Source organism: Halichoeres trimaculatus, unplaced genomic scaffold (genome assembly GCF_033239565.1).
Source record: "Halichoeres trimaculatus isolate MK-OKI-2021-1 unplaced genomic scaffold, fHalTri1.1 fHalTri1_scaffold_8, whole genome shotgun sequence".
Classification (NCBI taxonomy): Eukaryota; Metazoa; Chordata; class Actinopteri; order Labriformes; family Labridae; genus Halichoeres; species Halichoeres trimaculatus.
This window is the reverse complement of record NW_027437186.1, coordinates 31,806,025-31,830,727: the sequence shown is the minus strand read 5'-3', so window position 1 is coordinate 31,830,727 and position 24,703 is coordinate 31,806,025. Positions and strand designations below refer to the sequence as shown.

At 40.9% G+C, this 24,703-nt stretch overlaps 1 protein-coding gene across 1 annotated transcript; it reads right to left on the bottom strand.

Annotated features, from left to right (window-relative positions):
- Positions 1-310: 310 nt before the first annotated feature.
- On the bottom strand, positions 311-23,645 carry ogdhl (oxoglutarate dehydrogenase L). Its single transcript, XM_074675875.1, has 23 exons — positions 23,624-23,645; positions 22,694-22,938; positions 20,033-20,203; positions 19,174-19,276; positions 15,550-15,665; positions 15,313-15,467; positions 13,734-13,880; positions 13,550-13,640; positions 13,300-13,479; positions 13,092-13,220; positions 12,711-12,890; positions 12,466-12,618; positions 11,744-11,846; positions 11,509-11,637; positions 11,008-11,158; positions 6,845-6,972; positions 6,593-6,771; positions 6,392-6,463; positions 5,581-5,706; positions 3,468-3,540; positions 3,221-3,384; positions 2,979-3,133; positions 311-2,869 (listed from the first exon to the last, which is right to left on the bottom strand). The coding sequence occupies exons 2-23, from the start codon at positions 22,934-22,936 to the stop codon at positions 2,746-2,748; spliced, it is 3,072 nt and encodes a 1,023-aa protein (XP_074531976.1). The 5' UTR covers positions 22,937-22,938; positions 23,624-23,645; the 3' UTR covers positions 311-2,745.
- Positions 23,646-24,703: the final 1,058 nt, after the last annotated feature.

Below are 24,703 nucleotides of genomic sequence, written 5' to 3'. Positions count from 1 at the left end.
TTGGTGTGTTTGGAGGAAGCTGGCATAAGCTACGTGTGGTCACGTTTTTATGATGTCACTGCAGAGTTAGCATGTAGCATGTTGTTGTCTTCTCAGGTGGAGATGGAAAACTGGACCCTGTTTGTATGGAAGCTGTGAATGCTGTGGAGGATGCTTACTGAAGACAGAAACCCACCAGTTAGCATTTAAAAACGAAATAATGATTATAACAAAAAACAATCCATGTGCATTGATATATTTGTTTTCAACTCCCCGGTCACTTAATACTGCTAATATTTTGTATGTAAATCTAAGCACACCCTATGTTTTTGATAGATAGATTGATGAACCTTTATTGTCCCAGAAAAGGGAAATTTGTTTCCACAGCTTTCCATATCATCTCATGTTGCCAAAGCACACCATCACACAGAACACAAATAGAACAATGAACATTCACAAACAAATACAGATCAAGACAGCACTTAACATTGCCTGGCAAGTAGGTTAAGTCAGAAAGGTAGATTGTTTAGTACAGCAAGAGCAGATGGAACAAAACTCCTCTTAAAACGGGCCCTTCTGTATTTAAGAGTCCTGTACCTGCACCCAGAAGGAGGGAGCTTGAACAAGTGATGGAGAGGATGCTCATTGTCCGAGACTATTGACTTGGCAAGCCGGGCTATTGCTCTGTCGTTCAGTTCTGAAATACTAGTTGTAGGCAAACGGATGATTTTTGATGCTGTGTGGGTTATTTTGAGTTGCTTATTTCTACCAGAGACTGACAGCATGGTGTAAAAACAGGATGAACAATACAACAGAATGGACTGAATGATACCCTTGTACAACAGCAGCAGAAGATGTGGAGTGACATGGAGAGAACTTAGTGTCTGAAGAACTTGTTGTGAGCGTTTGTGAATGTCCATGACATGGTGTTCAAAGGTGAAGTTATTGTCCAAAGTGATTCCAAGATATTTAAATGAGTCTACCTGTTCTATTGTGCCATTGTTGATGGAAATGTGCTTCAGACTGGGAGTAGGTGGGTTGAAGATCATTTCCTTCCTTCCTTTTGTATTGCTGCATGACTTTAAATGTGTGTTGGTTTTATGTTTTCATTAACACTTTCATTATAGCAAAGACAACCACTCATGGGTCCGTTCATATATGAAGTATTCACTGTAACTGTAAATAAAAGCAACATTTATGGATATAACTCTGTAAAAAGCTGAAGCAGAAGTCAGCAGCACATCTATCTACGATACGATTCATGTTAAGTATGTAAGGGTTAGAGGTCTGTATCAGAAAACCTCAGAGGAAACAAACTTGCTACAGAATTCACCTTTCATTTGCAGAATGGAGAATATGCTCTTTCCCTTTAGTAGATACAACTCATGCAACCCAAATCATAAAGAATGATATTAAACTTAAATATATATTTATTTCATTGCATATTCTCTTACAGCCAGTGTAAGCTCAGGTCCATCAAGTTGTGTACACGTTTCATGGCCCACACTGATGAGAGAAAGTACTGTCTTAAAAAAACTAAAACACAAACACGGAAAATACAAAGACTACAGCAATTATATTTTTTCAATGTTAGAATATGCAAAATAACCTCTGTACATGGTTAAGTCTACTAGCTACGGTTTGGAAAAAGGTAAGCTACAGCATAGCATGATTTAAGCCCCATTTCTAAGCACAGTGCTCACCAGTATCAGTGCTGTTAAACACCTGGAGATTTCAACATGACAACCAGGCATCAAAATGTCCCTCATATCATCCAAAGCTTTTCTATGTTTACGCATGTGTGTCCCTCAGCCTCGGAAGAGGAAGCCGAGCCGTATGTCCTAAGTGAAAAACATGGCTGCATGTCTCTGTGCCAGCTGGCTCATGTCTCCTGGTGAAGTGAAGTGTGACAATAAATACAGTATCCGTCTCTAACAGCTATGGTAGCCAGAGCAAATACAGGCACTAAACCTACTGAGGTGATACATTTTAAAACAGTCGTCTTACCTGTGATATGTGTTTCACATTCATTGTTAAAGTACACCAGTTGGTGTCCAGTGTGCGTCACGTAGCTACTATAAATATAAATGCAAGTACAAACTACCTTTCATCTACATTATCATCAAGAAGAGCAGCAATAGAGGTATTGAAAAGTACCAAAGCTAATCTGAAACAGTGATTGTCACAAAGTGGTAGAAAGAGTGAACTAATGGGGACATTTCTGTGACTAAAACACATCAAAATGTTTATGTACACAGTCATTCATTTTAACACAAAAGTATTTTAGGAGTATCAGTTTTTTCTAACATCCTCCAAAAGGCCCTGTGCTTAATAGACTTAATGAATGAAGAAAAGTTGAGATGTGCCTGAATTATGCAACATTCAAGGTGGCATGTGTGGTTTTCCTCATCCAACCCGAGGCTTTTAGGTTAAAGGTTACAGTGTGTCAGTGAGTCACAGTTGCCGAGAAGTAATCCTGTATCGAGGAAAAGCAGTGGGGTCTAGTTTTGTTGCCCTTTGGCCAAGCAGTGGCTATCTTGGAAAGACAGTGCTGTCTGGTCCAAGCAAAGATCAGACTTATCTTTCCTATAAGAACATGAGAGGTTGAAATTTTTACTCACAGCACCAGGCCATATTAAAGATTGTCACAAAGCCATACGAGTTTCAATTTGTGCCAATTTCTCAACCCAAAACTGAATAAAATCACCACTGTGGTTGAAGATGGAATTGCACCTCTAGCCTGGTTCTTCTTCTTCCAGTGCACATTTATAGTTCCTTTCCCTGGAAGGCGTTCAGGTTAAAAGCTGTGTCCATGAATCTCTTCAGCTCGTTGAGGTGGGTGGACTTGTTCCCTGTTGCAGGAGCTGCTGCAGGGTCTCGTCCAACGTACCTAAGGGAAAAAAAGGGGAAAAAGTTAAAGAATTTCAAAACCTTCACATGACAGTGTAAGGGCACTTCTTCTGTGAGTAAATAAGTGACAAGAAAAGAGAAACTCTTACCAAATGGGTTTCTTGTTGGCCACCACTGTGAGGAAACGTGGCCGTACGTAGTCATAGTAGCCCATATTTTTGTGCTCCTCCTGACACCAGACCAGCTCAGCATTTGGGTATTTCTCTGCTTCAGCTTTGACCAGATCGAATGGGAACGGAGAGATCTGAGAGGAAATTGGAAAGAGGAGACAAAACTTTATAATATTGGTTCAAATCCACATTACCTGGTATGCTCTTAAAGAGGGACATACCTGTTCCAGTCTTATGATGGCAATGTCACTCTCCAGTTTTTGTTGTTTCCTCTCTTTTGCCAGTTCATAGTAGACCTTCCCAGTGCAGAAAATCACCCTCTTTACTCCAGCTGGACTCTGGCCAGCAGGACCCTCATCTGGAATCAGTCTCTTAAATTTTGTGCCTGCAGATGTTGAACATCCAACTTGTCATTTACTGTCAACGAGAATGCTGGGTTTTCACTTTACAAAGACTGTTAAACTGCACCTTTGGCGAGGTCATCAAAACTGGACCTTGCATCCGGAAGCCTCAGCAGGGACTTGGGTGTGAAAATGATCAGCTGTAGGGAAAAAGGAAAAAGTTTTATGAGAGACAAACAGCAGACTGATTCTGTCATCCGTATCTTCATCAAGCACTTTGGAAAAACTCCAGAGAAAAAAAGTTTTTATATCTTTTCACGCTAATTTGTTGCCACCATATAGCACGCAACATCAGCACTGGGAAAACAAAACATTTCTTCAACAATCAAATAAATAAAAACCCTTCGTGCTCAGCCGACCAGGTCCAGACTTTCAGGGTTTTTTACAAAAAACAAACAATATTATCCCCTGTTGGCCCCCTCGCTAATTTGCTCAGGAAGTAATTTTCTCATGCTTCGTGAAGCATTGCATTTATGTGCGACAGGGGATCAGTTAAGACATTCACTGTGGCTGAAAACTGTGAGGGACTGAAAAAAGAGAAGTGTATATAGAAACAAAAGAAGAACGCTCTACACTTCAAAAAGTTTGAAAGTGAACTAGTTTTACTTTAAATGCTCAAATTTTTGCTGAAGAATATAAAGAATGATATTTGACAAGGATTATAATAAGACAATTTGATCTAGCACAAATTATTCGATACATTTAAGTTCACTATAAATAGTAATGCAGTATTTGCAGTGTAACATAAAGACATGAAGGGGCGCTTAGGTGTTGGAAGGGAATTAAAGTATATGTTGCAGTGTATGTTCACTGATGTTGTTAATTATAAACCTACTAAAACTGTCAAATAGAATAGATAGAATAGAATAGAATAAAATTACTTTATTGATCCAAACTGAGAAATTTTTGTGTTACAGTGATTGTCAGAGCCAGTTTACAAATAAAATATAAGCACTCTAAATATAATGAGAAAAACTGTGAGAGATATATAGACCAGATTTAAATGAACATCCCTACTTATTTTAAAATAAGAAATTAAATAAAACCTTAACTTAACTTGGACATGTAAAAAAAAAGACATGTCTTGTGGATTTCAGCAATCTAAGATCTTACATTTTATCATACTTAGCATCAGGGTGGCTTTGAAATACCATTATAATGTTGAGAAACTGAGTCTTAAAAATGATTTAAGTTGTTCAAAAATCTTTATCTTACACTATTTCTCAATTCATCAAAAACTGGAAGGACAATGGATAGTAAAAATACAAAGTGGCATTGGATAAAGTAAAAAAATGTTGATCTTCTGATGCTCAAGTTCAAAATACTGCAGTACCTCAGGTGTCCGCTTGAGGATAAGTTTTCTGTGTCCAGCATTTCACTAAGACTAATGTCTTCTTTGCATTGGCAGCTTTCATCAAGTGATCATCTGGATGTTTTATGCATTTGTTTCAAAGGCAGGGTCTACAGGATTTTCTTAAACAAATAAAATGTCAACTTTTACAGGAGTAATCCTGCTCTCAATAGTCTCCTATGGGCCTCTTTCCATGTGTGTCAGTGTCTGTCTGCCTCAAACCCTCTCCTCAGCCTGTATTTTGATGATTTGGTTGTTTCAGGACATTTCTGGGCAGAGTATGCGGTTACTTCGACCAATCACAGAACGCCCAGTGCACAAGTGACTGTGCATGTTGATGACAGCGAGTGGAAGGAGTTATCCTGAACGGCTAAGATAGTGGACGTAGCACGGAGTGAAACGAAATGCCAGATAAAGCTTTTTCCTAAACAAGGTTGAAGCTTGAATTGACTTTCCCTTTACTTCAGTAACGTGAAGAACAGCATGGAAAAGAGAGCGATGCAAGTTAGCTTTCTGCTAACCAGGTATGTGGCACGGCTCTCAAGTCTCTCCCACGTAGAAATGCGATGCTATAAGTGGTTGCTGGGCTGGTGAGTGTGTTTACATCGTCACAGTCAGAGGCTGTGGGTGTGTGCTGCTGCTGGCACTGATCCAAGAAGGGGGAGCCCAGTTTAATTATTGTGTTTACTATCAAGTAAAAAAAAATCCTGCAGACCCTAGCTTTAAATTATCTTTAATATCATATTTGGCTTTAATGTAATCTGCACTTCATGTAAAGATCAAAAACTGGAGTTTAGAAAAGCAGAGAGGGGAAGATGCAACACTTTACCGGTTTCCTAAAGGGTAGCAGAATCTGACGTCTGACCACGTGACAGTAGTTAGCAGGTGTAGAGCAATTAACCACGATCCAGTTACAGTCATAAAGCTGCTGGACTTCAAAGTCTCCACTGAACTCCTGCAAAACAAACAATCACAAAGGGAGCAAATAGGTTATTGACTTGGCAAACAAAACTTAAGTTATTTGTAGATAAAAGTTCAGTTAAAGTTTTTGTTGCAGCTGTGTTTTTTTCTTCTGACTGAGCCCGTGATATAGCTTATGAGTGCTTCAGCTTACTGTATCTCTCACACTCGCTCTCACACACACACACACACACACACACACACACACACACAAACACACACACACACACACACACACACACACACACACACACACACACACACAGCTACACAGAATGAGCAGAATGCTAATCCCTTGCCATGCTCCCACTAATAGTTTGATCAATAGGCCATTTGAAGATGAATCTGGGAAGCTTTTGCTGATACAGCCAGCTGTGGTTCCCTCCTTGAATGTTCTCCTGTACCACTTCACCCTTGGGACCCGACTGACTGCTGAATAGCAACACTTGGGATGCCATAATGAAGAGACTTTTAGGCTCAGAGAAATTGGCAATCATCACTGAAGCCATCACTTAAGTGGTCAGGACATCAGCGTAGCCAATAAAAGAGAAAGCTGCTGAGCTTTAACTGCTGATCACTGTGGGGGGCTGTGCACTTTCTTTGACACATATCTTCAGGTAATGAGGTTCTTTGACTTGGTTTCCATTTGAGGCTTGATGTAAATGTAAATGTGAACTCACCGGGAAGTGATCGGGGTCATCTTTGCTCATTTGCAGGAAGCGTTCAGGTCGAGCTGATGAATGTTCTGGGCCCTACGACCAGAGAAGAGAGACATAAAGAATCATGATGAGAAAATCGAAAACATGGGTCCATAAATATAATAATATCATCTTTAATTCTACTTCTCTTTATCGCATAGCCTGGTTTGTTTTAACTCTCACCATTCCCTCCATCCCATGAGGCAGCAGTAGTACAATCCCATTATTGCGGACCCACTTGGCCTGGCCTGGGCTGATGAACTGGTCAATGATGCACTGCGCTGTGTTGTGGAAGTCTCCAAACTGGGCCTCCCAGAGGACCAGAGCATTGGGACTGGCCATGGCGAAGCCCAGCTCGAAACCTGATATCACAGTCAATGTTACTTAATGTAACTCTTTACTCACCATAAGCACTCAGTGGAGCTTAAATCTCACCTAGAACTCCATACTCTGATAAGGAGCTGTTGCAGACTGTGTAGGGAGCCTGGTTGGGCCACAGGTGGTTCATGGGAACACAGATACGTTTGTCTACCTCCTGGTCGTGCAGAACATGATGACGATGGCTGGGTAACATGACAGAGAAAAAGACAGAATGGATGAAAATATAAAATTAATTTTATCAATTGAAATTGATAGTGACAAAAACAACAGTTTTTTTAAACGGTCCTGAATCGTTAGAAGCTGAATATAAACACATACTCAGCCCTTGGTTTGGCCCATAAAGTCACCCCATGAAGACAACCCTCCTCCTCTCTCCTCATCCTCAGTCAGCGTGAGACCAAACAAGAAATGATGGGAGCAAAGAGCCGAGCAGTAACAAGCTCTGCCAGTCCGCCCGCGCTCAGTGTAGGAATCATTCTTGAAAACCAGCCCGATTAGACAATCACTTAAACCCCTTTAGGATCACTTTAATGACAACTACACACGCAGATACTCTCCACACATATCCAGGGGTTAGAATAGAATAGAAAAATTCTCTATTGTCCACTGAAGTGGAAAATTGACTCTGGCTCACCAGCATAAGAGAAAGACAGCACTAAAATACAAACATTGTCATTAAAAACATATATTAGACACAATATAAAAATAGAGGTAATAGAGGTGTCCCTTTCTTGTTATGTTTCCATCTCTTTTTCATCATCTTTGCCTTAAGAGTGGATCATTACTTTGTATGGTTCGTTTGTTGGTTGTAGACACCAAACTTTTTGCGTCTTCAGTGATATTTTTTTACTATATTTGCTCTTGTGTTTGTCTGGAGATCCTACATGTAACCATGGCTGCATTGTTTACATGTGAAATCAGCTTTCAGCAGCCTGTAGCATGTCAACGCTAAATGGTGCAGGGCCTGATGTTTCCCCACAAGGTGAGGAGAAGGAGGTGATGACGACGTGCTGGTTCTCTGGTGTGAGCTAAAAAGTGACAACATCGACCTTTACTTCCATCCATCGTTATTGGGAATGTGAGATCTATCTCCAATAAGATGGACAAGCTAGCTGTGCTAACCCAGCAACAGAGGGAATACCAGCAGGGTAGCATCAGGCTGCAGCCAGTTTTACCTTGCCCTTACACTTGCATCTGAAGTAATCAAACCAAGCACAAAGGTGAAATGTCAAGACGCTCTCAATGTAAGTAGAATATACAAGCTCTAAAATCTACGAACTGACTCCAAGACAGCCTGATTTTCTAATAAGACAGAGTCACTGTTAGCATTTTTAAAGATAAAATCTGTGTTTTCAGAGAAGCTCAACTGACTGTCAGGTTATGTAATAGTCCTGAGGAAGAGCTGCAGGATATAACCAAAATCTAATGAATGTTATCTTGAAAGTGACACATTTCCTCCAAAAAGATTAGATGATCCTTCTGATTAACCATAATCACAGACTAATAATGGTCCATAATCTACTGCAGAATTGTTTTTTATGAAACTGTCTCAACAATCATATGATATACATTTCCCCTGCAGAAAAATCCTTTGATAAGAGCAAAAAAAATGCAAAGCATCAAGCATTAATTGAGGTAAAGCTGGTTTTATTTCTTTAATCCATCTGTTCACATCCAGAGGACCCAAAATACCTCACCAGAATGAGGTCTTTCTCAGGGATTGCTTCATAAACTGTACACCCAGCGCTCTTTGCTTTGTTTTTTTTTCCACACACACACTTTCCTCTGCCTAGGGGCCCCATTAGTCAGGGAACGGGGTGCACAACGCAGCGCATGCAACCCAACCCGAACACGACGACTGAATCCATTAGTCGACGCCGTTACGTACATCACAGAAACGCAAGCAGGCTCAGTCGGCTGTAACATGCCAATATGCTCAGCTCCTGAGAACTACGCAGGGAGACAGAGGAGTGGGGGATGAAAAAAGTGTCGAATGGAGGAGGAAAAAAAACAGTTCTTGGTAAAGAGGCTGAACTGTAGCTGGAGTACAATGAGAGAGAAAGGAATAAAATATGGACTCCCACCTGTCACAGGGATGGGTCTAAATAAACAACAGGTGATACAGAGAGGAAGGCTGGATGTTTGACTGCTGTGATTTTTTTTCAGTGAGGCAAACTGAAGGGGATAGCAGATGTGGAGACATATTTGTCAGTGGTAAATGTGAGGCAAAAGAAAAAGCCCTGTAGCCTCTGGTTAGTTAGCGTGATGTATGTCGCTGGGTGCTGGAGAAGGGGGCGGCGGGTGGGGCGGGTGGGGCGGGTGGGGCGGGTGGGGCGGGTGGGGGGTTGTTGGCGTCAGTGGAGATGGGCTGGTGGAGAAATGATAGGGGACAGATGAGACAGGCGCAGTGAAAGGGGGAGCTGGTTTTTGTTCATGTGTCACTCGTTCCTTCCATACCATGACAACACCATGTGGGCTTCACAGGTCCCAGGAGACCGCGCTGACGTCTTGTGTCTGTCAGGCTCCCTGTGCCACCCTCCCCCCTACCCCCACCCCTCTCAATTACTTCATTTACTGTCTTTAGATGACTGTTCTTTAATAATTAAGTCTTTACCTCCTGCCGCGCAGGCTGACCCTGACATAATCTGATTTCACATCACTGTTGTATATTTGAGTCTTCACGAAAACAAAAGTTCAACACATGAATGACGAAGAGGAGATACCACTTAATATTTCTAAGATTCCTTCATAAACATCATGAACATCTGTATATATTTACTAGTGCTGTCAGGTGATTAAAAAAATTAATCTTAAGTACAGGATTTGTTATTAATCGATCTAATTAATCCCATTTTAATGTCATATCTGCTTAAGGTCCCCAAATTAAGAATTTGAATTCTAAGACATCACAAAATTGTGGTGCATGATAAATTAAATGAATACAACAAGAGGATAAGATGTGCCGTCTATAGAAGTAAATTATGTTTTTTAGCGGGGGGAGGCAGAGCTTGTCAATCAAAATCATGCTTGTAAACTACTGTGGGTGAGAGCGGTGCACTCTTTGGACGAGAGCTCAGCATGGATATGAGGAGAAGATGTGAGATGACAGAGACATGGCGAAACACTGCAAGTCAGAAAAGTTCAGGCAGCTTACGCTCCAACTGAGGATGTGTCGCGGTAGTTCAGAGAGAAAGAGTGGCGAGATCGTGAAAAAAGAGGATGGTGATCACGGAAAGGATCAAAGGATAGAGCGCCCGAGATGAACGCGTTAAAAAAAAGTACATTTTGTCTTTTTTTGCATCAAAAACAGGAAGAAACACATAAAAGAAGAGAGTCCACTCTTTTTTTAGGTAGTTTTGGTGTTTCCATAGTCATAGAAAACAATATTATTTAGGTCTTGAAACATCGTTCAAGATGCTCTAAAAATGGCTGACAGCCAATGAGTTGATCACGGTACCTTTATAACGGTGTAATTAATTATCTAACTGACGCGTTCAAATGACAGCCATAATATTTACATGTTTGTTTTCCATTTTTCAAGTATTTTCATCTTTTTAACATCCCCGTCTTTCTAAATCATTCTACATTCTTGATGATGGCTTTCAATGTTTTTAGCCCTCTCGGGTTAAATTTTTCTTAAATCAGCCTGTTACTAATTTTGAATGACACTTTATCATTGGTTTTCACCAAAAGTTGTAAATAGTTTGTCCCTTTATCTCAAGGGGCAACATCCGGTTAGTAAAAATGAAGCCTATGTGGAAGTGCTAAAAGTCGCTGTTTGTCAGGAATCTGCTCGAAGCTGGCTGCAGAAAGACCGAAAGTCACGAACACACCCAGCCGTAAAAACAGACTTTTATGGCATTGAAAAGCAGATTTACAGCACGTTTGAAAAATGGCTTGGGTCTAAACGCTGATTTCACTGTTGGCTCACACTGTACGGTGAGTGAATGTTTTTCCGTCTCTGCGGTTTAGGAGTTATTAGGATCGATTGATTTTCCAATCAGAGGCACAGCTCAGGTCACATGACTGCCGGGCACCCTGCTTGAAGAAAAACTCACAGCCGGTGTCATAGCGAATGTGGCTGCGTCCACGGATGCTTCATCCATGTTTCATACTGTCTATGCTTCATCTTATGATTTAGTCTAAAGCTCCAAAGTTTATCTGATAAGCACCCAGCTCTAACACTGAGTTTTATAGTGGTGTTGACATTTACTCACCTAAAAGTTCCTCGTTCTACGTCTTGTCCACTGAGTCGAACATGGATGCCGTCTTTGAGAAGGGAACCAAAGGCCATGTACTCTCCCAGAGCCCAGTCCATCTGCCGGTTCTTCACCAGATCAGCTCTCCCACGTAGGATACGAGACACGCCTGGGGTACACAGGAAAAAACCCAAGGAACTGTACTGTAACACTTGAAACTTTTGTGACTGTCGAAATCAGCCATGCTTCTGTTAGGAGAGGATGTGTTGATGGACTGGTGGACTGCTTTTATTGACTTCATGTCCTCCCTATTAAAAGCTGCAACATTTAAGTTTATGTGTTTGCTGCATTTTTATCTCATCATTTAGCAGCATGTATCTCCAGTCAAACTGTGTATTGTTTCCTATTCTGGGATGTCATGGACTTTTAGCACAGCATGTTTTCATTATAAACAACACTGTTGTCACTGTAAGCCTTTCTTTGTGATTTTTTTTTCCAGCACAGAGCAACTAAACTCACCAGGGTGGATCTTAAAATCCTCCAGAGGCACAGAGCTGGCTGTCTGTCCAATGTGCTGCAGAACCTCCTCATCCAGTCCTGTGGGGACACAGCCCATGCTCTTGGGTTCTCCCTCTGCTGTGAAAAAGTCTACAGAAAGAGACAGCTTCACTACAGCATGAACAGGAAGTGAAAAAAGCAGTAAATCAAAAGAATAAAATCTACTTTAATTACTGGATTTGAAAGGAGAATTGACCTGGCCAGGGGGAGTCAAGCCAGTGTCGAATGTGCAAGATTTTTTCATCCTTGGAGCTGGTGTAGGCCTCCTCACATATCTTGTCATATTTGGCAACCTCTTCCTGCAAACACATTTAACAGACAATAAAAACTCTCACATAGTAACTGATGCACTGTGTGTTTACTTCAATCAAAGGACCACATCTGACAAACACTAAAGAGAGACACAAAGACAGAGAGGGGGGAACTGAGCAGAAGAAAAGTCTCCACCAGCAGTAATGGTTCTCCTGGCTTTATAACAAATGGAGCTTTTAAAAGAGACCAAATAGCAGGCCACAAACGGAAAATAATGTCTGTCAAAAGCCAGGAAGTAGCACTCCAGCGAGATATGGCAATATTTTTCTGACATGTGCTATAAAAAAAACAGAATGGATGTTACAATCAGAGTTTATGTTTAGGATGAAGAACCTCAGCAATTCCATTGAATGGCTGCAGAATCTGAGCTGTGCTTCAGCTTCACAGAGTAATATATACTCCAGGCTGTGACTAAACTGCAGCAGTAAATTGAAACTCAAGTACAGCAGTGCTAGCACAACATATTTACTCCAAGGCTTGGGTAATATCTAAGTGTGATTTAATGCACATAGTCCGGCAGATGGGGATACCAAATAAAACAGCGTACAGTAGCAGCTACCACTACACAGTACATCTAACAAGAGCAAACAGCCTTAGATCACAAACCTCAAATTCCTGCAGCGTCACCACTCCCTCAGCAATGAGCTTGTCAGAGTACTTCTTCAGCACATGCTCCTGTCGGCGGATCTGTTTGTACATCAGCGGCTGGGTGAACATGGGCTCGTCCATCTCGTTGTGGCCGAATCGCCTGTAACAGACCTGAAAACACACACACACACAAACACAGAAAGGGTGTGAAGGTTTGAGCTGATAATTGTGTTTGAATCCACTTGGATAAGACAGTGACTAACCAGGTCAATGACCACATCCTTGTTGAATGTGGACCGCCACTCTGCAGCTACCCGGCACACGTACATGACAGCCTCTGGGTCATCAGCATTCACGTGGAAGATGGGTGCGTTGACAACCCGAGCCACATCAGTGGGGTAGGGAGAGGAGCGGGCCACTCGAGGGTCTGTGGTGAAGCCGATCTGAGAGGTGAGAATCACACAACATTAAGACAGAATCAAAAAACATGTTCAAAACTAATGGTAAAAAAGGAAACGTTATCCTACGCAGGAAATTCTACAAAAACATCATTTTGTTGATTTGTCTCCACAAATTCGAGAAAGAAATAATGACTTGACAATGTGCCAGGTCACATGTATTGCAGACCCTAAATTCTTTAATACCTGGTTGTTGACCACCACATGGATCGTACCATGTGTAGTGTAGGAGGGGAGCTCACTCAGGTGGAAAGTCTCATACACAACTCCTTGTCCAGCAAAAGCAGCATCCCCGTGCATTAAGATCGACATCACCTGTAAAAATCACATCAAGGATTCAACAAGAAAGTATGTGTGAAGTCATCCATGGGCTCATGAGTAAATGCTACTCTACCTTCTTTCCCTGAGAGTCTCCTCTGTAGAACTGCTCTGCTTTGGCCTTGCCCTGAACCACTGGGTCCACAGCTTCAAGGTGGGAGGGGTTTGCCATGAGTGACAGCGTGATGTTCTTGTCCGTCTCACGGTTAATCCTCTCGTGATACATCCCAAGGTGGTATTTGACGTCACCAGAGCCCTACAGACGAGTAAAGTTAATAAAGGCTACCCTCAGTAACACCTCTAAATATTTCTGGGAGACCACTAACCTCATCAGCAGCCTCCAATTTAGGGTCAAACTGACAGAAGATCTGATCCAGGTCCTTACGGATCACATTGGCCAAGACATTCAGTCGACCCCTGGAAGAGGATTGGGCAAAGTCTGCATGAAACTGAAAGCCGTCTACAGTCAAAGTCCAAGAAAGCTGTGAGAGTGTATGTAATGCACGTTACCGATGAGGCATCCCCATGATCACACTGTCAATGCCTGCAGCGCTCGACTTGTCTATGATGGTTTTCAGGGCAGGGATGAGTACTTCACAGCCCTCCAGACCAAAACGCTTCTCTGAAGACCACTTTCTGGCCAGGAAGTCCTCAAACCTAGAAATAAAAGAGATCACTTAGGATCACAGTTTGGATGAAAGTTCATACATAACTTTGGCATCAGACGGAAGTTTACACTACTACGACTATAAGTGCCAATATAAACACTCTTGATCATATTTCACAATTCATGCAACAGCTAAGTCATTCTTTGAAGTTAAGTGAAAACGTACTCCCATGTGTTATTAAGATTCTACTTCAAAATAAAAGCTCCATGTTTACAGTATAACCATGTGGACTTCTTGTATCATCAGTCGATGCAAACTGATGTAATGCTGCATTCAATGTTTAGATTATGTTTTTTCATATATTCATAACACAAAAGACTGTCCATATTTCAGAATCAGAATCAGAATCAGAATCAGAATCGCCCTTATTCGCCAATTATTCTCAAGAATACAAGGAATTTGACTCCGGTTTAAACTGCACTCTCTCAGTACAATTGTTGTGAAAAGAAAGACACTAGAGAAACACTAAATATTGCAAAAAGTAGAATAATAGAGCTTAAGTAGTAGAGAAAAATAACAAAAAATACAATATTAAATTAAGAACTTTGTACAGAGTTGAATAAAAATATATACACAATTTAAGTTAAAAATAATAGTGCACTGAATAGATGTCAATAAAAACGTGCAATTTGCAATAGAGAAATGGAAGATGAATGTGTAAAGAAGAAACAGACAGGCTGTAGCTGTACATGAGGTATATGAGTATATGAGTAGTATGATGATAAGTCCAAATGTCATGGATTCATGTGTGTTAATGTAGGAATCAAATTCAGAGCTCTTTTTCTGGCTTACAAAACTTTGACAAGATCGGCTCCTGCCTAGCTGGGGTCCCTCATCCAGGTCTACACTTCTTCTCAACCCACTACGTTCTGCTTGTGAAAGACGCCTGGTGCTCCCAGCCCTACATGGCTCTAAATCTCTAGCCAGACTCTTCTCCTCTGTTAGCCCCAAATGGTGGAATGAATTACCTAACTCTATATGATCCACAGAGTCCCTTTCTACTTTAAGAGGTGTATAAAGACTCATCTGTTCAGGGAACACTTAAGCACTTGATCTGACCCTTCTCCTTTTTGTCCTCAGGGGTAGAATGAGTCACACAGTCTCGGACCCAGCTCTTAATGAATTTTCAGCAATAATTACTGAATGTTGCTGAAGGTTGGATTAGATATTACCCGAAGGTCTGTCTAAATTCTTGTGTTGTAATTTGCTTTGGACTAAAGCGTCTGCTAAATGAAACCGTAGAACTGTTGGAATGATAATGCAACAAGAAAGGCCATGCAAAAATATAGAAAATAGACTAAAAGCATACAGGAAGCTCATACAGTCTTTAAGAGTTTTGTTTGCCTCTCTAAGAAGAGCATCAGCTAAAAGCAAGGTATTGTGCTGTTATAGGGTGTAACTGGATGATGATCGTTGCTCACCGTGTGGATCTGATCAGGCGGGCCAACAAAGTCCTCTTCTCTGAATTTGTGAACTGCAGGATTCCTGGAGTCTCAAATTTCTGTCGAATCCACTGACACTGGTCTACGTTGTTGATGAACATAAACTCGATCCCTATGTGTCCACAGTAGGATGTCTGAAAAGCATGGTACAGTGTCAGGATTGTTTTTCCTTCAACATTACAAACACTCAAGAAGAAAAACACACAAACCAAATACCTCCAGTCTGTGTATGATTTCTCTGAGCGGAAGAGTGGTGTCTCCTCCTCCGATGAAGGTGGTGGGCGGCAGCTGAAAGCTCCTGTCCAAGTCCGACTCACTAAGCCCATGAAAACCTGCAACAATGCAGTTTAAGACTTCTGAGAGAGGCCTTACAAATAACCAATCCTGTTGGCTTTAACAGAGTGTTTTACTAATGCAACTCAACAGAGCTTAAGAGAGACTGAAACAAAGAACAATCAGTGTAAACCCTCCTGCTGGGACTCAAAAACAAAGAAATCAATTTTGAAAAATTGGCTGATCTCATACAGTTAAATTTGAAACAAAACAGAATCAACACTTTTATGTTTTGCACCATAATCGGGTTGAACTAGTACTTTGAAGACGTCAACTCTAAAAGACATTTTTTAATTTAACTTTTTGACATTTTCTTGACTAAATGATTAAAGAACAGATTGAAAAATTAAAACAAAGAGATTAATTGATCATGAAAGTAATTGTTGCCTGCAGTCCAACTAAGACCACAACTCTGTCAAAAAGCTGCCCTAATCACTTTTGTCTTTGATTTTTCTATAAGTCCTCTAATTAAAGGGGTAATGTTGCTTCCAGCCAATTCTTAATGAAAAACACAGTTCAAATTTTTAATCAGGAAATAAAAAACTCAGGGGGAGACAGAGCATCAGTATCCTCTGCCCAACACAGGTTTTTTTGTGCTGACAAAGTCTACCTGAGAGAGCTGTTCAAGCTCAAGACCCAAGGCCAACACAAGAGGAGACAGGTGCAATCATATTAGGAACACAGTAAAGACAAAAGGGGCCAGGAATAGATTCCTGATCAGCTGACCAATAAGGGGCCACTGAGCCCGTCATTAGCTTTCATTAGGAAGCTGCAGCCGTGCTGACAAACATAATGCAACACTACGTCCTGACACACACAGATCACTGATAACAGAAGCCAACAGAAGCTCTCCCTGCCCCTCTCTGTGTCTCTCTTCTTTCTGGTTATTACTGTAGACTTCGATCGCACAAAACGGCCGTCCAGCATCCTCCGACTCTCCGTCCGCTAAATGAAATGGAGAATGACAAGGAGCTCGGCCTGAGATTAATGACGACATTAGCCTGACCAACCTGAATACGGACCGGGCTGAGAAAGTGGTGCGGCATTTTGTACAGAAATACCACTAATACTCCTGGGTCTGATGAGGTACGCAACCTGTGACCACAAGTATTACGGGGGGAGTTGAAGCTTGTGTATGTACAGAGTAAACCCAACAAGGGATGAAATGTTACATAAAGAGCAGGAAGACTGATTCAGAAGCTTTTGAAGTTGAAATGGAAATGTAAATTATATGTTTGCGACTGACACCTTTGAGCAAACGAGTGCACTGAGGTAATAAGGAGGAACAGCATCTATAGAAGGAATCTAATTAGTATGTATATATATCATCTGGGGGTTAACTGCGTATGTTTTAAGTTACAAGGCAGAGCTTTATACTTTTTCCTGTATAAAAGAAACAATATCATTGCTGCAAGTAGATGCAATGACAAATTCAAGTATTTTGTAAGAAGCACATCATTTTCATAGCGAAAAATGTGAAACATTTTCTGGCTCTGACTTTTAGATTGAAGGATTTGCTGCTCTTTGTGTCTTTATTCAGGAAAATGGTTTTAGATTGGAACTTGAAGGTATCAGTATCAGTATTGGCCGATGTTGGTCATTTTTTAACATATTGGTATCGGCCGATATTTACTCATTAGCTGCTGGCATTTTCAGAGTATCTTAAACAATCTTTCAAGACCCAAATAATATTGTTTTCTTTGACTATGTAAACACCAAAACTACAGAAGAAGAGTGGACTCTCTTTTTTGTGTCATTTTTTTTGTTTTTGATACAAAAAACAGACAAAACATACTTTTGTGATCGCATTCATCTCTAATAATAATAATAATAATACATTTTATTTATAGAGCGCTTTTGAAAAACTCAAAGATGCTTTACAAGGTAAAAGCAGTATAAAGAGCAAGTTTAAAAACAGATACAAATAATAAAATAACAGTAAAAAAAAAAAAAAACGTATAGAAAAAGAAGATGAGGCAAAAACAATTCAAAGGTGCAGAGAAAAAGCAAGGTCAGGACAGGGGTTTGTTAGTTTAAGTTAAAAGCTTTGCGAAATAGGTGAGTTTTGAGTTTTGTTTTGAAGGCGGTGGGGTCAGCAGTACCACAGAGGTGTTGTGGGAGTGAGTTCCAAAGGGAGGGGGCAGCAACAGAGAAGGCTCCATCACCTAAGGTTCGATGCTTGGGACGGTGAGGAGGTTTGCAACTGAGGAACGGAGGGTGCAGGAAGGGGTGTAGGGGTGGAGCATGTCAGTAAGGTATGGAGGGGCCTGGTTGTGGAGTGCTTTGTGGGTAAGAAGGAGGATTTTAAACTGGATATGGTAATGGATGGGAAGCCAGTGGAGATCTTGAAGAATGATAGTTATGTGTTCACGGGAACGGGTACGGGTGAGGGGGCGGGCAGCAGAGTTTTGGATGTACTGACGTTTGTTGATGTGGTTGGACGAGAAGTGTTTGTGCGGGACAATGCGGGACATGCGGGACCAAGCTTATAATTAAAGAAATGTATGCACATTTGTGTTTTGTTTTTTTTTGTTTTTTTTTCTCCCTTCAATGAAATTTTTCAAATTCAAAGGACAAGGAAATGCATCTGTCACAGAAAAATGATACTCATAAAAACTAATAATTGATCGACGTTTCACAGCTCCTAAAGGTCACCTGGTCTGTGTGCAAACAAACAGGCACAGGTGATGACATTTTAACTTTCTGCACAGGCCGTTTTTGTAGGTTTTAGATCATGACGAGTGTCGCTTCGCATTGTACTCAACTCCATGCTGAGCGGAAATAACTGATCAAGATCCTTAAACACTCGCTGTTAATCACCCTGCACTGGTTTTCAACCTTAAATAAACATCTTAGCAGCTTCTTTTTCTCCCAGGAACTTCATGTTTCTCGACCAAAATCTGCAGTTTGGTGGCTTTTACCTTTGTTTTTCATGTCAGTGAGCAGAGGTGAGGAGGACGCAGGTGACAGGTCGATAAACTCCTGATGCCATAAATGTAATGGCAATAGTCCTCTTTCAGCTATTGGATGAAAATCATGATTTCAGAAACAAGACTGCCGCACTTTGGAGGCTCAAGCAAGAGCCGATCAAATGCGGGACATCTTCCAAATTTGCGGGACGTAGGAAAAGTGGTTAAAATGCTGTGCAGTCCTGCGCAAAGCGGGACACCTGGTCACCATAGTGCTACATCTTGTGATACTCTCCATGGTCATCTTTTCTCACGATTTCGCCACTCTTTCTCTCTGAACTACCTCGACACATCATCTCAGATTTTTATTTTTCTGACCGATATTGATATCGGTAAATATCGGTTATCAGCCATCACAGCAATATTAATATCAGATATCAATATTGGCCAAAATTTTCATATATCCCTACTTGTAGGTGTTAAAAAAAGCAACCTGGGCATGAATTTGAAAATAACTGGGGGGATTATCCAATGTGAAAACAGCTTTGACAAAACGAAAACTTAAAAGTTAAGTGTGCAAAATATCAGTGAAACTCACCCAAATCATCGATAGTTGTGATCAGGTCAGAGGGCACAAACGAGTCCAGGTCAGCCTCCAGGATCCCCAGGGGGTCTAACTTGGCAACATGGTGACCCCGGATCTATATGCAAAAACAGAAATGTGAAAAAGACAGGAGAAAAGACGAGGTGCCGCCATCATAACAGAAAGAATAAACAGCTCGAGAAAAGGTATCACTCAGTTTTAGGTCAACCTTTGTGGAAAAGAGCCCCATGGGAGTTCATTAATGTCTTTGTAAACAGAAACAAACACTTATTCCCACCAGGATTTCAACACGCCGGGGCTAAAAGTGACACTCTTGCCAAAAGACAGACTTTAATAAATCCCTCGGATAGTTCCTCTGATTAATTTGAGGGTGAGGGGAAATGTGACCACCTGTTTTGTTTAAGTAGTCTCTTTGATATTTCAATTTTGAAAAGCAGCTGGGGTAAGAAGGCTGGAGTTAATCTTGCAATTTGCATAACCACATGCGGTGACAAACAAATCGTATATTCCTTTTAATACACGGACATGAGGTATAAACAGCTTTCAGTGCCAGTTGCATCTGTTTTTGGCGAGTCAAGCGGGCGTTGGTTTGATGCATTTATCACACAAATGTACACACACACACACACGTCGGTGATACAGATAGTCAGCCTGTCGTGGCTCGAGGTGGATCTTAATTCTGTACACAGACGCTGCATTAAGATCTAAATGGATGCCCATGAGATGTGATCAATCTTTTATATTGTAAATAACATAAATCCACATTATGCAAGCTGATATCTGATGTGTGTGTGTCTGTGTGTGAGTGCGTGTGAGTGTTTTCTCAGAGCCGGGCAGGGTGAGAGCAGGATACCTGGTAGGCTCTAATGAGAGTGTGCACAGCCAGGTGGTCCTCCACCACTTTCTGTGCCATGTCTGTTGAGTGGGACAGCACTCGGCCCTGGAGCAGAGCGGAGGGCCGTCCCTCACACGCCTCGCCAGACGGACCGGAGGCCTGGATGTTCCGGAAGAACGCGTCCCAAGACTGGAAAACACAGAGACGGGCAGATTCAGCAGATGGAAGCAGGTATATTGCAAACATAGATCAAAACTGTTCCTGCTGTTTACAGGCAGATGAGCCAGAGAGGATGACTGGACACTGGGACACAGGACCAGGATCAGCAGCTGTGGTACACGCCCCAGGTGAGTAAGCTATACCTGACAGAATTTCCTGAACTGATAAACAGACATGTGTTTATACAGCAGTCAGAGCAGACTCATGACCTTTTCCTGACAGGGATTCTGATACCACACAAGTGCCAACAAGGTTAACAAAACACTATTGGCAAGCACCAAACTGTTACCATTTACATGAGTTGTTTACATAAAAAAACACCTGAAAGCAGCAAATAATTAATTATCAAGCCACAATGACATCAATATTGGCCTGTACTAATGTATATTGGTAATAGTATCACAACAAGATTCTATTTTCAGTTAAGACTGGTGTTAAAATTCATGTGAAAATCAAAGATGTCTACATGCAAAAACAAATATCTATCTTTAAGTAATCGTAGATGTATTTATAACATTTTTCAAGTTTACGCACTGTTAAACATGATTTTGCATATTTGTTATTCTAGCACAGGGGTCTGCAACCTGTGGCTCTGGAGCCTCATGCAGCTCTTTGACTTCTTTGCAGTGGCTCATTGAAGCTTTACAAAAAATTTATTTACAATAATTAAAAAAAACATATTCTTACAGAGGGTATAACATTTTGTACAAAAAATGCACCACCCCTCGAAATATAGCTTTTATTTTTGTAACTTTTTATATTTGTTTTGGACTTTTTTAATTTCAAATTTTTTTACATTTTCACAAATCAAGAAAGAATTCCACATTTTTTGAAGATTTAGATTTTTTTTTTTTAACATAAATCCTCCTTTTTTGCAATTTTTGGAAATTAAGAAAAAATGTGAAATTGCATTATTACATTTTTTTGTAAATGTGTGGCATTTCAGCATTTTTCTAAATATCAAAACTTTGCAAATTTTTAAATTTCATTTTTTTTATTTTTAATTATTATTTTTTTTAATTTTCCAACTTATTGAAATTTACATAAATTTTGCCAATATGTAAAATCTATGATGTTACAAATTTCTGTATTTTTTTTTATTTGCAAATTTATTAAAAATAAAAAACTGAGAGATCACATGTTCAATTTTATAAACACAAAAGCTTCTTATTAAGATAATTTTCACCTGATTTTACACTTTTTGTCTTAATATGAAGATAAAGTAGATTTTGAGGCTCCCGAATGACTTACATCCAGGTGAGCTCAACCACAAAATATATTTCAACTTAAAAAATCTATGTCCTAATAAATCAGTAATGCATGTGGCCCTGACAGTGAAGGAATTCAGGTGGGTGTGGGATCTTAAAAGTCATTACCCAGAATGTTTTTGTGGATTGTGGTCGAAGAGTTATTTTCACTATGAGTGAGGTGAGAGCACAATGGATATGAGAGCCTCAAACTGTTTTGTGAAGCTACAGCCTTCAAGGTAATACCCAGAAAAACTTAGGGAATTACAATTTTTCATGCCACCGTAAGTAAGAAGAGGACGCTATGGATATGAAAGTTTACTACACACTATACAGCTCTACAGGTTGTTTCAGACTGCCTAATCCGGATGGTTTGGTTTATTGTCAACCTTCCATGTCAACCCTTGTGTGGTATTAGTATTGTTGTTACTTAGCCAGTGTTTATGGGTCTATTTATGGGATAGTGTATGAGAAAAAAAAAAAGTTTGGTTCCCGCAAGACAAAAGGGGAAAATGTGCGGGAATGTAAGAGTGGATGGTGTTTGTTGAATTTTCAACAATGTCTCAACTTTCAAGCACGCACACACAAATACACACAGACACACACACCTTGTGCAGGAACAGGAGGGGCAGAAAACACTATCAGAAGGCCCAGAAAGGAGGAAGACAGAGTGGGGGTACATAGGACCTACACGTTCCACACTTTTATTTGCCCCGGGTTCAGTGGACCCAAACTCCCTGTATGTAATATAAATGCGTAGGGTGGGTGTATAGTATGTGGTCAGAGAAAATGTGTTTTGATTTATGTTCTTCACACAAAATGAGCCAAAGCCAATGAATTTCAGGTTGTAAAAATAATTAATTGTTTAATTTTTCCTTCGATGAAAACGGGCCCCACAGACCCGAATACCAAGAGTTAAGGAACAAGTGTCTGCGCCTCATGACAGTAACCCGACTTTTGAACCCTATGATTACAGACCATTTGTCTGTGAAATAGATTTATAATGTCAAACAACAGCCCAAACAAGTTAAGATAACTAAGATATATATATAAACAAAAATTAAAGGTCAGCAGAACTGAAAACTTTAGTTGAGTTGAAATAGATTAATTATTTCATACAACTACCTAAACAAGTTTACATCATATGTTTACGTTAAAACAACAAGTTACATTTAACAGTGTGGGATGTTTGTAATATGTTGCACATGCTTACCTCATGCACGTTTTTATGATCCTCCAACCAGGCATAGTACATCTCCTCCACATAACTGGAGCTGTTCGCCACCGCTGAGAGATCAGGTGCAGCCCCAGAGGAGCAGCCTCTCCTGAGGTCAACCCAGCTTCTCCTGGGCGGGCCTCCTCCACCTCCACCACCTCCTCCTCCTCCTCTCAGCCACTGACTCCCCCCGAGGCGTCCACTCCTCAGGATACCCGCTAATGCCCTGAACTGACTCATGGCTGGAGGGAGGAAAAATAACACAGAAGGGGAGATGAACGTAGAGAAGCCATGTTTCCTTTTGGTCGCTGTTTTGGTCAATAATTGATGAAAACTTAGAGGTGCATGCGTGAAAATTGACGTCACAGTTAAAAATTAAAAGAAAAATAAAACTGCGCAGATATTAATCCTAAAACATCTGCTGAAACTAATTCTGGTTATCCTCACAGCCCATTCTTTAGCGCTTAACTGAGATTGAAATTACGCATGAATTGTTCATAGATTAAATCCTCGTCACAGGCGTACAGTCTTTTACATTTCAATACATGTAAGCGACATATTTGTTGTGAAAATCTCAGTAAAATCACACAGGTCGTCATAACGGCCTGCGCATCTTTTACGCAAATCTGCTGCAGCGTAAACGCACAAGTGTAACTCTGATCTACTCCTGTATCATCGACCTGCGACTGCAGAAACTTCCTCACCTTCCCCCACAGGCTCCTTCAGGCTACAGCATCGACATCAACACCAAAACATTGCTTGAATCTCTCAGGCTATGCTTCTCTGGGACCAATAATCCCTCAACGTCAACATAAATCCTCATAATCTCCCCTCGTCCGTGCTCATTGCAAACGCGCAGGATCACCGGAAGTGGGGCAGTGCCTCCAAAATGTCACCTAGTTTGTTATTTGAACAGTGTGCATTTACCTGAGGCTTTTCTGATTCGTTACTCCAATGAAGTCATCATCGACAGGTGTGAAGTAGGACAGGTAGGAGTGAAGGTGACACAGCAAGGAGCGCATGCACGGTGGGACACGCCCCCATAAGGGTGTCAGGTGATCCTTGAGGGAAGCCTGCAAGCTGCAACCAATAGTCACAATCGCGTTTCTAGGCTAAGCTTTTTGACATTTTTGGACGTAAATGAGACAAATACGACGATCAAAACACACTTAATTGTTGCGTTTGTGTTTTGAATACTTACTGTAATCCTGTCAGATCATACCCATGAGCCCCTGCACACACTTCTCATCCAGACAGGTCATTTTTCCCCCTCTAAGTAACATCACAAATATGTCTTTCCCTCACTGTTAATTATACAAGCCAATTAAACTTTTATAAAGGCTGAACATGAGTCATTTGAGCAAGTGGTTTCAGATTGATGGGCCTCTACCTTGAGTGGGTAAAACAATAAGATAATTGGCCCTCCCTCCCTTCTTCTCTCCAGCCATTTTCCTTCCTCCCTCCCTTCACCCTTTTTTTTTCTCCTCCTCCTCTTCTAGATTTTCATCATTCATACTTGGAGGCTCAGAAAGAACAGCATAATCAATCATGACAAACAACACATCACTGAACGGGAGAGGATGGATTGAGCAAGACATGCAAGATGATCTATATCTAAGTGTGGTTAAACCGTTTGATTTTTTTAATAGTACAAGCTTTTTACTTTTAGCATCGCCAAGCTTCCTGTTCCCTGAAAGTGTCCCTCCTCTTTTCATTATTTGCATCCGTGTTTTCTGCTCTCGGCCTGACCTGGAGAACGGAGGGTCAAGCAATTATGAACTGAAATGCCATTTTGTTGTAGCGACTTTGCAGCCTGACAAAGATGGAGTGAAGACCAGTCGCTTAGTGGCGTTTTGTTAATAGTGTTCATCGATGAAAAGACGTGTGCCGCTGGGGAACATTATGGGGCTTGGTGTTAAATATATCATGCTAAGAATAATGACATCACAGGACAGTACAGTTAGACTAGCAACGAAGAAAATGAACAAGAGACAATTCTCTAACCTC

Excerpts from the sequence above, each read along its gene's own strand:
- ogdhl (XM_074675875.1), bottom strand. The coding sequence starts at position 22,936 with ATGAGTCAGTTCAGGGCATTAGCGGGTATCCTGAGGAGTGGACGCCTC. Across the intron at positions 13,221-13,299 it reads GAGACTCTCAGGGAAAGAAG|GTGATGTCGATCTTAATGCA; the intron begins GTAGAGTAGCAT and ends TGATTTTTACAG. Across the intron at positions 5,707-6,391 it reads ATGACCCCGATCACTTCCCG|GAGTTCAGTGGAGACTTTGA; the intron begins GTGAGTTCACAT and ends TTTGTTTTGCAG.